We start from the raw sequence: 10,427 nt of genomic DNA on the forward strand, positions 1-10,427 counted from the left end.
CAAATGATCACTTTGCATTTAGAGAGTTTTCTCCACACTTAATGGCATTATATGAAGAAAGAAAATCGTGAAGTGGACACTTGGGAGGACTTTAAAGCACTCATGGTACATGTCTTTATTTGTTGGTAGAAAAAGAAAAGCTTGCTTGATGTTGGTATAGCCTAGAGTAGCATGGTCTTTCTGTATGGGGAGAGAATGAGAAAAGTGAAATATGGTGTGTTTGGGAGAAGTGAGAAAAGGAAGCAACTTCGCTTCCCTCACAACACTGCTGCAAAGCATACCGTTCGGTGAATGCAAAGTGCATAAGAAACACTAGTCAATACGATTCGACCCTATAGTATGTGTGTGGAAAGCTAGAAGGAATGGGTTTTTAAAGTTTCAAGAGCGGAAGTCAATTGGCATTGAACCTTGGTTTTAAGTGAACAGGGAGGGTGATTGGATGCGAGAAACGGCGAGGGGTTAGGCTTTGGATGTGGAAGGAAGAGCGGGAAAATTCAAATTTGAAAACAGGACGCGCAACCGCTAGTAGACGACCGAACCCTGGCCGATATAAGAGAGCGGATCGAGTCTCCGAAGCCCAGTATCTTCGTAATACCTAGCTAGACAGACCATCTCGGCTTTTATTGGCGCGTATAGTGACCATCCACCTTCTCGGCAGTCAGGATGTCGGGGCGCGGCAAGGGGGGAAAAGGATTGGGGAAGGGCGGGGCGAAGCGGCACCGCAAGGTCCTGCGCGACAACATCCAAGGCATCACAAAGCCAGCCATCCGTCGCCTCGCCAGGAGAGGAGGCGTGAAGCGCATCAGCGGCCTCATCTACGAGGAGACGCGGGGGGTCCTCAAGATCTTCCTGGAGAACGTCATCCGGGACGCCGTCACCTACACTGAGCACGCCCGCCGCAAGACCGTCACCGCCATGGACGTTGTCTACGCCCTCAAGCGCCAGGGCCGCACCCTCTACGGCTTCGGTGGCTGAGGCTGAGCTCATTCATCCCTGAACCCCGCTGGGCTGTGGGAAAACGAAGGCCGCTCCCATCTCCTTCTTCATCATTCTCTCTCTTTCTTGTCTTCTTGCAATGGTGTCTTCTTGACACCACCCTCACCTCCGAGATTATTATGGAGCTCTTTCTCTACTCGTATGCCCAGCGCCTTGCTGGTGCAGGCGGTAAGTGTCTCGTCATCTGAGAATGATGCTAATGTTTAGTTGCTATGGCTTGGTTTGTGAAGTTCCCAGCCTTAATGCTGAATTATTGCTGTCAATTGTCGGGGCAGAAGGTTGTTGCCAGGTCTGTACCTCTTCGATATGCTCGAGCGTCATGCAAGTTGGCCCTAATTTGGATTAGGGGTATTGTGCACGAACTGCAGCTTCTGCAGCTCTCATATGACTGTCTTGATATGTTGCATTAGCTATGAGGCTGTACCTAGGAATTTTTTATGATGACCCCAGTTGATGGCTCTATGTTTTAGCAAGGAGTCTAGAATGTGGAAGGTTGTGTGGGTGTTATAGATGAAGGGTCTGAAAGAGCGTAAATGAGGAGCTAATAAAGTGAAGTATGAGGAAATATCATTGTAAAGTTTTGTGAAATTTAAAATTATCAACATACGTGAATTGATTGTTTGTTTCTATTAAAATGTATATGAACTATGAGAATATGTATTGTAGTGTTGAGTGGCTAATAAAGTTGCATCTTACCTACATGATTATTACTCAATTGGATTATTACTAAACTTTATCTTGGGTTCCTAGCTAATTGTATGCTACTTGAATCATCATATTGAATGATAACTAAACCATCTCCTTATGCATATAAATCACCCATTAATTTTTGTAGCCATATCATCTCACATAATGTCATAATTGTATCTATACTTGGATCTTTGTATTTGATTAAGTAGTTGTAAGTTGCTTTCTACTAATTGTATTTATTGCACTACTAAGGGAAGACTTGGGTTTATTGCTATGGCTTTTGTCAAATATATTATTGATCTAAATACTTGTATATTTTTATTACCTTTCATAAAAAAATTTATATTGCAAATTGGATATTACATATCTTAATAAGTATTTAATTACATTTGAATGAGACTTTTTAGGTGTCTTCATAGATTGATTGAGAAAGTGTATAACATTGCTTTTGTTTAGCTTTGTGATAGTTATGTAAATTTAAACTTTTACTATTTTCACCAATATAATAGGATCTTTTATTGCATCCCTAACATCAATACTCAATCTTACATTTGGCTAATATACTTTGTCATATTGTTCATTGCCTTTGGGATGGCCACATATCATTATTACATTTGATCATCTCAACATTAATAAACCACCTTAGCTTATCCAAATCCTTCATCTTGGTGTTTTTTTAAACATGGTTTTTAATTTCAATTGTTTCACTTTTATATCACTATAACAATCAAGTCATCCACATAGACAATTATGATAGCTAAACTTGTATCTCTCTTTTTTATATAAATTGAGTAATTTGTATCTTTTACATGGAAGTCAATGTTGATAAGATACTCTTAGATCTTGTTAGTCCATGTATTAGAAACTTTGTTCTTTGTAGAGTGTCTTCAACTTACAAATATATATATGAATTGCTTTAAATCCTCATAATTTGGTAGTTTTTTCATATATGTTTTCTTGCAATTTATTATGTGTAAGAATGTTTTCTTTACATTCATTTGTTACAAATTCTAACCTTTTGTTGCTATCAAAGCAATTACACATTTAAGAATTGTTATACTAATAACTTGATTGATTGTCTTTATTCTCTATGCCATATGATTGAGTATAATCTTTTGCAATTAGCTTAGTCTTATATCTTCTAATAGAATTATCTACATTATGCTTAGTTTTAAAGACCTACTTAGAGTTAATGGCTTTCTTGCCCTTAGACAATGGTATTAGATTTCAAGTTTTGTTGGCTTTTAGTGAAGTCATCTTATCATTCATTGTTGCATCCTAATGAACATGATCAACATCATCAAAATAAGTGGACTCAATAGTCTCAACTATTTTTATTATTTAAGTATAAAAAGTGAGTTGTATAACTTTTTAAACCAAATCTTTTAATAGGATATCTGACCTCACTAGATCTATGCATTATTGGATTACTTAGTGGAGCCTTTATATTACCAAGCTCTTTGTTCACCTTGTGTCGTAACTAAAGGAATACTAAGCTTATCATTCAAATTCTTTGAACGATTGTAATCTCCATAAAATCACAAATGAATAGTAGATGCATCATTATCATTTGATACTCCTTTCTTTTAACACTTGGTATCTCTACTTGTAACACTTATAAATGTATATAAGGATGTGGGGTTGATTCTCAATTTTCCAAACCAAGGATTTGTAGATGTAGTACTACTTGATATTTTTTGTTCATTAAGGCTTAATGATTCTTGCTTTTTTATATGTGCATAATTATCATGATTATTATCATTATCCAATGTATCTTCATTAGATGTATACTAATCACTCATCTCAAAAAATAACATCCTTGCTCACTTTGAACTCACTTATTATTGGGTCATAATAGTGATATTTTTTTAATTTTAAAAAACATTCAATGAAAATATAGTTTTAGATCAAGTTTTCTTTGTAGTTTATTTGGTACATGAATATATATAATATGACCAAACACTTTCAAGTATAACACATTAGGCGTTGTAAGAGTCTTGCTCATAATAATAGACACAAAAGTATGAATAACTTTAGATAAAAATATTTTGGTAAATTCTTTCAACTATGAATTTTCATGCAACTTTTATAATATGCATGTTTATATCACTTTTCTCAAATGTATCACCTTACATGTTGATCTCTTTAGTATTCATGAGAGGCTAACTCATCAAAAATTGGAAATGACTTTCATATATACGTAGAAGTGACAAATGATTTTTAGGCTCTCATTATTAAGATCAACCAAAGTAGATGAAACTAAATTCTCATCGTCAGACATTGTATCAATAGCCACTAAGGCATTTACAATGCTTTTCACCTTCAAAACATACTTATTTACATATATTTTTTCTTTCTTTAAGATATTCAAGTCTTGCTTGAATTAAATCTTTTGAAAAAATATTCTCAAAGATCATTTGAGTTACATATGAAGTTTTGTATTTCTAATATGCTCTAACATAGTATTATCAAATTGCAGATAGCTATTTCATCACCTTTTTATTTTAACATTCAATTTTTGCCATGTCTTTAATTTTCTTGCAATTATAAGGTTACTTAGCTTTGGCTCCTTATCTTCACTTGAAACAAACTCATTTAGGCCTTTTTCACTAAGGACGTTTGTTATGCAAAACTTTCGTGATAGGTAGTTGTTTTTGTCTAACTTCTCAATGATGGGGTTTCCATTGTTCTTTGTTGATATCACAAAATCGATAAAAATATTGAGCAAGTTTATAACCTTCCATAACAATACACTAAGCAATCTTTTTCACTAAAATTGTTTAATAGTACATATAATATGCAACGTGTTAGCAAATAATACTTGTATTTGCTTCCAAGAAAAGATGTCACAACTTAGAGATTCAAAGTGTGTAACCTATGAATCTACTTATGGTTGACATAATTGAAATGGCAATATACTCTAAAAGTAACATTTGTAACCTTGAGGATCTAAAATGGGATCTACTATGCCAATTGTAGATAGGTGCAACAAACCTAATACAATAAGTGATAAGTTAATGACCATGTGAGAATCATATTGATAATTGATGTGCTAAGTGTAGGGGCGTGGACCCATTTAACTAGGTGGTCCATTGTCAATAACCCCACCTATTGAGCTTGCCATCTCAACCCACTTAAGGTCAAGATGGGAAAGTGGTTACACTTTTGATGTGGTGGTTTTCCACTAGTTAATATTTCATGCTATGCTTGGTGGTTGACCTTGTTAGTGTGGTTGTCTTCACATTCTTAGGATTATTAAATATTGGTTGTGACGAGTCTATTTTCATGAGTGCTAGTGTGACTTTTTCTCCAATTTTGAAAGTGTGAGAATGAACATTGGGAAAGGTCATCTCTATTAATAAGATTCATGCTATGAAGCCATCCTCTTAGTGTAGCCATCATCTTTGTATGTATGGATAAGGTCTTTCTTAATATGTCATATTTAACTCTTGAAAGTGTAATCTTAAAGTTGGTGGATGCCATCATTAATTATGGTTATGTGGATGTTCATCTAGTAGTGGAAAGGGCTAAAATGTATGATGGCATAAGCTTGGACATAGTGAGTGCAATCATAGTTGTCGAGGAGAAATTGTTGCAATTGAATTAAATTACAATACTTTAGAGGTTGAGCTCCAAGATTTGCAACATGATCTATTTAGACCAAGTCCTAAGGTTTCATTTATGAGGAAAATTTTTGATCCCTCTACTCAAAAGGGTGCTTGATTAAAAAATGAGGAGTTGAAGTTGCAGGATGAGTTGAAGAAAGTAAGTTTTCTAAGTTCTCTACATTTTCATATGTCAAAACTTGATCGGTTTATGCATTGGTCTTGATGATGAGATTATCAATCAAATCTTGGTGAAAAATGAATGCTGCAAGGACCAGGTTCAATGCTTGGTGTTTGGGATAATTTTCCTGTCCAAAAAATGGTTCTAAATGCTATACTTTAGACCAAGGCCTTTCAAAATTTATTTTTCATTGAGATTTAATTAACAAACTCATTGGATTTGATATGCCCCATTGTGAAGCTTTGTTCCATTCTGATAACTCCAAGTTAGTTAGTAATGATGTTTTTGATTTTACAATGTGATCTAGGATTTACTCTTCATTGATGAGTTTGTCAGGTCATGAAGAATCAAGGCAAATGGACTAGTGCAAGGATTCATCCTAGAAGGAGTGCATCAATAATCTTCTTATGTTGATATGGTTGTCTTCCACAAGGAGTGCTTGCCTAAAGGGGATAATATAAAAATGAAGATTCAAGAATTTATAAAATTTGTATAATTTTCTCTACTTGTTTGATCAAGGTGGAGCAATCTACATGCATGCTATATTAAGTGAGCTTAGGCAAGGTGTCTAATCCACTTCTACTATAAGAAGAGTAGAAGGGCAAGTGTCTCATATTTGAGTCAAAGAAAGAACTCTTGGTCATGTCTAAAGGCTCCTCATCTTCGCCATCAAAGGAGTTGAAGAAAAAGTGAGTTTCTTTGTTTGCATATCTTTGTAAACATATTGTCTATCAATCACTATCCAACTAAGCATGTTGTATCTTTTTTGATTAATACTATCTAATTTTTTGTCAAATTAAATCTAAATTTATTAAATCAATGTATGTGATAATAATGTGGATACAAATACGTATGAGAATGTGCGACATTAGCGAAAGTTTGAGGTCGCTTTTTGGCCTTTTAGCATGTAGAGAGAGAGTATGCTCCACTAATAAGGAGAAGGCTTCTGTAATGTAACTTTTTTTAAGAAAATCATTTTCATATTCTTGGAAAATAAATTTGGCATTTTTTATATTGTTAGTTTTGTTGAAATGAGTAGAGTAATTGTCACTTTCTAGTAGTAAAGTGGAGTACTACAATTTTCCAACAATAATGTTTTGCCATCATATTTTAGTCCTTTCTCTTATCAAGGGAAAAAAAGCTGACAGAAGCTTCTCCACATTTGAAATCTTTGAGTCTCAATGCTCATTCTATCAACCACATATCTCTGCCCTCCATCTTCCTACTCCACGGAGGTATTTGTTGAGATGGCAAGCTTAACACGTGCGGACATTGATGATGGACTACCTAGCTAGATGAGTCTACATGTCTACACTTAGCACGTTGGTGGTCATTATGATACTCACATGGCCACTGACTCATCACTTATTATATTTAGTTTGTTACACCTACCTACAACTGGTAAAAATATAGTGCCAATCGATTAGTGTAAGTGGTTATGTACTGTTTGACTTAGAATGCTACTTTTCTTTATGTTATATCTTATCTATACTTTGTGTACATTGTATAGTGTGTGGAAGAAGAAGAAAAATCAGCAAGAAAACGTTTTGGCCTCCATCTCTCTTCTTGTGTTCTTGAGTGAGCTTTCTCTTGTGTATACAGTGTGTATTTGGCACAACAGCTCAAGCAAGTCCCTCCACCATGCAATTCTTGACATGGTATCAGAGCCGCACCACTAAGAGGTTGATTTTGAAAGCTGAAGTGAAGGAGAAGAAGCAAGGTTCGAGCAATCAAGCAACGGGTAAGAAGCTCTCCCATTCTTACACACTCTCTTTTGGATAGTGCGCCTATGGAGGCACCGGAAGCAGGGTCCAGCAAAAATCTTTGATTGCTGTGAGATTTGGTGTGCGAGTAGATCACTACATATTCTGAAGAAGAGCCCTTTAGGACCTTTCGCAGTTATTTTGGGCGTCTGAGGTCGTTTCGGGCCTTGTTTTAGAGACACAAGGTTGCGGACAGTAGTTTCAGAGTACACTGTGATTTTGGCTGTATTGACTAAAAGTGGGTGCACAGGCTACAGATTGCGAATCTGTAATTTTTGAGGTGTTTGCAGGAAGCAAACATAAGGTTTATCTGTAAACAGGTTACATATTACATGTACTATTAAGCAATCAATGAAAAAGGCTTGGTGTATTGCTGTGCACATATTGTGAAAGATTGCAGAAGACTAGCTTTTTATGTTGTATCCTTGTTTGTGATATGCCAAAGAATAGTGGAAATCCCATTATTGAGAAGCTTGACAAGAACAACTACTCTTCATGGAAGTTTTGTGTGACGAACTTCCTCATTGGAAAGGGCCTTTGTGAGTTTGTTTTAGGTGAAGAAAAGGAGCTAGAGCTAGGTATCCCTCCGACTACAGATGAGTTAAAAGTATGGAAAGAATGGAATATGAAAGATAAAAAGGCAATGTACTGGCTATTTGCAATAATTGATAATACTATAATGGGACATATCAAGAATGCAGAAACTTCATATGCAACTTGGACAACTTTTGAGAGCATGTTTTTAGTAAATATAAAGGCATGAAAGATTCAACTCAAGCAAGAGTTGAGTGCCTTGAAGAAAGAAAAAATGTCTGTCAATGAGTATGTGTTGAAGGTGAGGAGCATTGTAGATGCTTTACCAGCGATTGATGCAATGCTGGATGATGATGATTTGGTTTTATCCACTCTGAGTGGCCTTAATAATGATAAGGCATGAAAATCATTTGTTACTTCAGTATATGTACAGAAGCCATTTTCAGATTTTAATGAGCTGATCTCTCTCATGATTACTGAAGAGATCAATATGCAGGGTGATTCGTCTGAAAGAAATGGTGAACAGGTCCAAGCATTTTACTCGAGTTCAAGAAGGGAACATGGTAGATCCTCTTCGACAGGGTGTGGTATGGAACGTGTTGGCGATAACCAGCAAAACAGGTTCAATCAACAGTTTGGTGAAATGCAAAATTTTGGAGGCAGAGGAAACTTTAGAGGCAGGGGGAGCTCTAGAGAAAGAGGTGGATGTCAGAATAGAGACTCTGGAAATTATGCTATGGTTTGCCATTACTGTGGCAAAACATGACATATTGCAGCCAATTGTTATGCTAAGAAGGATGATATTCACAGTGGTAAATTGCAACAAGGAAACTATGCATCGTCTTCACGACAGAATGAAGACAAAAATGAGCGTCTATTTGTTATGCAGCATATGATAAATGCAATTACAGGAAAGGGGACACATGATGATGTATGGTATGTCGATTTAGGTGCATCTAATCATATGACCAGTCATGTTGAATGGTTTGAAGAGATGCATGACTTACAAAATCCAGGTTATGTGTAGACGGGTGATGATTCATGCCACCCAATTTCACACATTGGAAAGATTTTCTTGTCCTTGTATGATGGCCAGACAAAGAGTCTGACATATGTATTACATGTGCCTTTAATTACAAAGAATCTAGTGTCTATTGGCCAAATGATAGAGCAGGGGTTGCAGATCCGATTCAATGCAAAAGGTTGTTTTGTAGAAGACTGTAATGATAAGTACAGGTTGGTCGCAAAAGGAAGTAGAGTTGGCTGAATGTTCACTTTAGATGCTGGAATTCTTACAATGAATGCTGCTATGTATGCTAAAGGAAAAAAAGTAGTTGCAGATATTGAAATATGGCATAAACGTATTTGACATGTAAACGTGCAAAGACTGAAATTAATGCAGTCCAGAGGATTGGTTACAGGGTTGCATTCTTTTAGAGTTGCAGAATTGCATAAAGTTTGTGAAGCATGCCAGTTTGGTAAGCAAGCAAGACAATCCTTCTCACATGACAGAGAAGTGAGTAGAAAAATACTTGATGTAGTGCATACACAGAATGTATCTCTTGGTGGCAACAAATACTTTGTCACATTTATTGATGACTATTCAAGGAAGCTATGGGTTACTTTATGAAGGAAAAGAGTGATGTGCTTAAGCACTTCAAATCTTTTAAGGCAACTGTTGAAATAGAAACATGCTTAAAAGTGAAGTGCTTGAGATCAGATGGAGGGGGAGAGTACCTCTCTAATGAGTTCAGTGGCTTCTTGAGGACTCATGGGATAAAGAGGCAATTTACTTGCAGGTATACCCCACAGCAAAATGGTGTTGCAGAAAGAAAAAACATACATATTGCAAAAGTTACACGGGCATTAATGGCTAAAAAGAATATGCCCAAACATTTTTGGTCTGAGGCTATCCATACTGCTGTTTACATTATGAACAAAATTTCCACAGTTGCAGTTCATGGGATAACTCCTGAAGAATGCTTTACTGGCAAGAAGCTTGATGTATCGCACTTGAAGGTATTTGGCTGTGTTGTATATGTTCATGTGCCAGATGAGCTACAGAAGAAGCTTGATCCAAAGGCAAAAAAATGTAATTTTATTGGATACTCTTTAGAGTAGAAATGATATCGCTATTATAACCCTGTCATAGGTGAGTTCAGAGTGAGCAGGGATATTATCTTTGATGAGATGGGAAGTTGGTATACACCTGTTGGTGATGTTTTGAATGATAATGATCCGAAAAGCTATGTGCAAAAAGATAAACAAGAATCACGGAGTCTTAGTGGACCAGAAACATCATCTGGTACTACACCTACAGTCGGCCCTTGGTCTGGGAGACTAAGGAGTAGTCCCACATCTTCGGGTGGAACTATAAGTGTTGCAAAAGGATAAGGGAAAGAAGAAAGCGCTAGATGGTAATGATGCATCTACTAGTCATTTGGGATTTGATGGAGATTCTAGTGGTTCAGAGAGTTTGGATAATGAGCTTGGCATTCCTTCAGTTAGGATGCCAAGTGTACAAAGAGCTTATAATAATGTAAAGGCTCCATTGAGTGATCCGGTGGTATGAGAATCTAGCAGGGTCAAATATCTTGTTAAAAGATTTGGTTTTGAAGGTTATGCACCTCACCATTATGCTTATATGGTGAAACTAGT

At 36.3% G+C, this 10,427-nt stretch overlaps 1 protein-coding gene across 1 annotated transcript; it reads left to right on the top strand.

Annotated features, from left to right (window-relative positions):
* Nucleotides 1-464: 464 nt before the first annotated feature.
* On the top strand, nt 465-1,509 carry LOC148011445 (histone H4). Its single transcript, XM_087670199.1, has one exon. The coding sequence runs from the start codon at nt 664-666 to the stop codon at nt 973-975; it is 312 nt and encodes a 103-aa protein (XP_087526325.1). The 5' UTR covers nt 465-663; the 3' UTR covers nt 976-1,509.
* The last annotated feature ends 8,918 nt before the right edge of the window (nt 1,510-10,427 follow it).

Source organism: Lygodium microphyllum, chromosome 28 (genome assembly GCF_053477565.2).
Source record: "Lygodium microphyllum isolate KBCC chromosome 28, Lygodium_microphyllum_v1.1.10, whole genome shotgun sequence".
In the NCBI taxonomy this organism is placed as follows: Eukaryota; Viridiplantae; Streptophyta; class Polypodiopsida; order Schizaeales; family Lygodiaceae; genus Lygodium; species Lygodium microphyllum.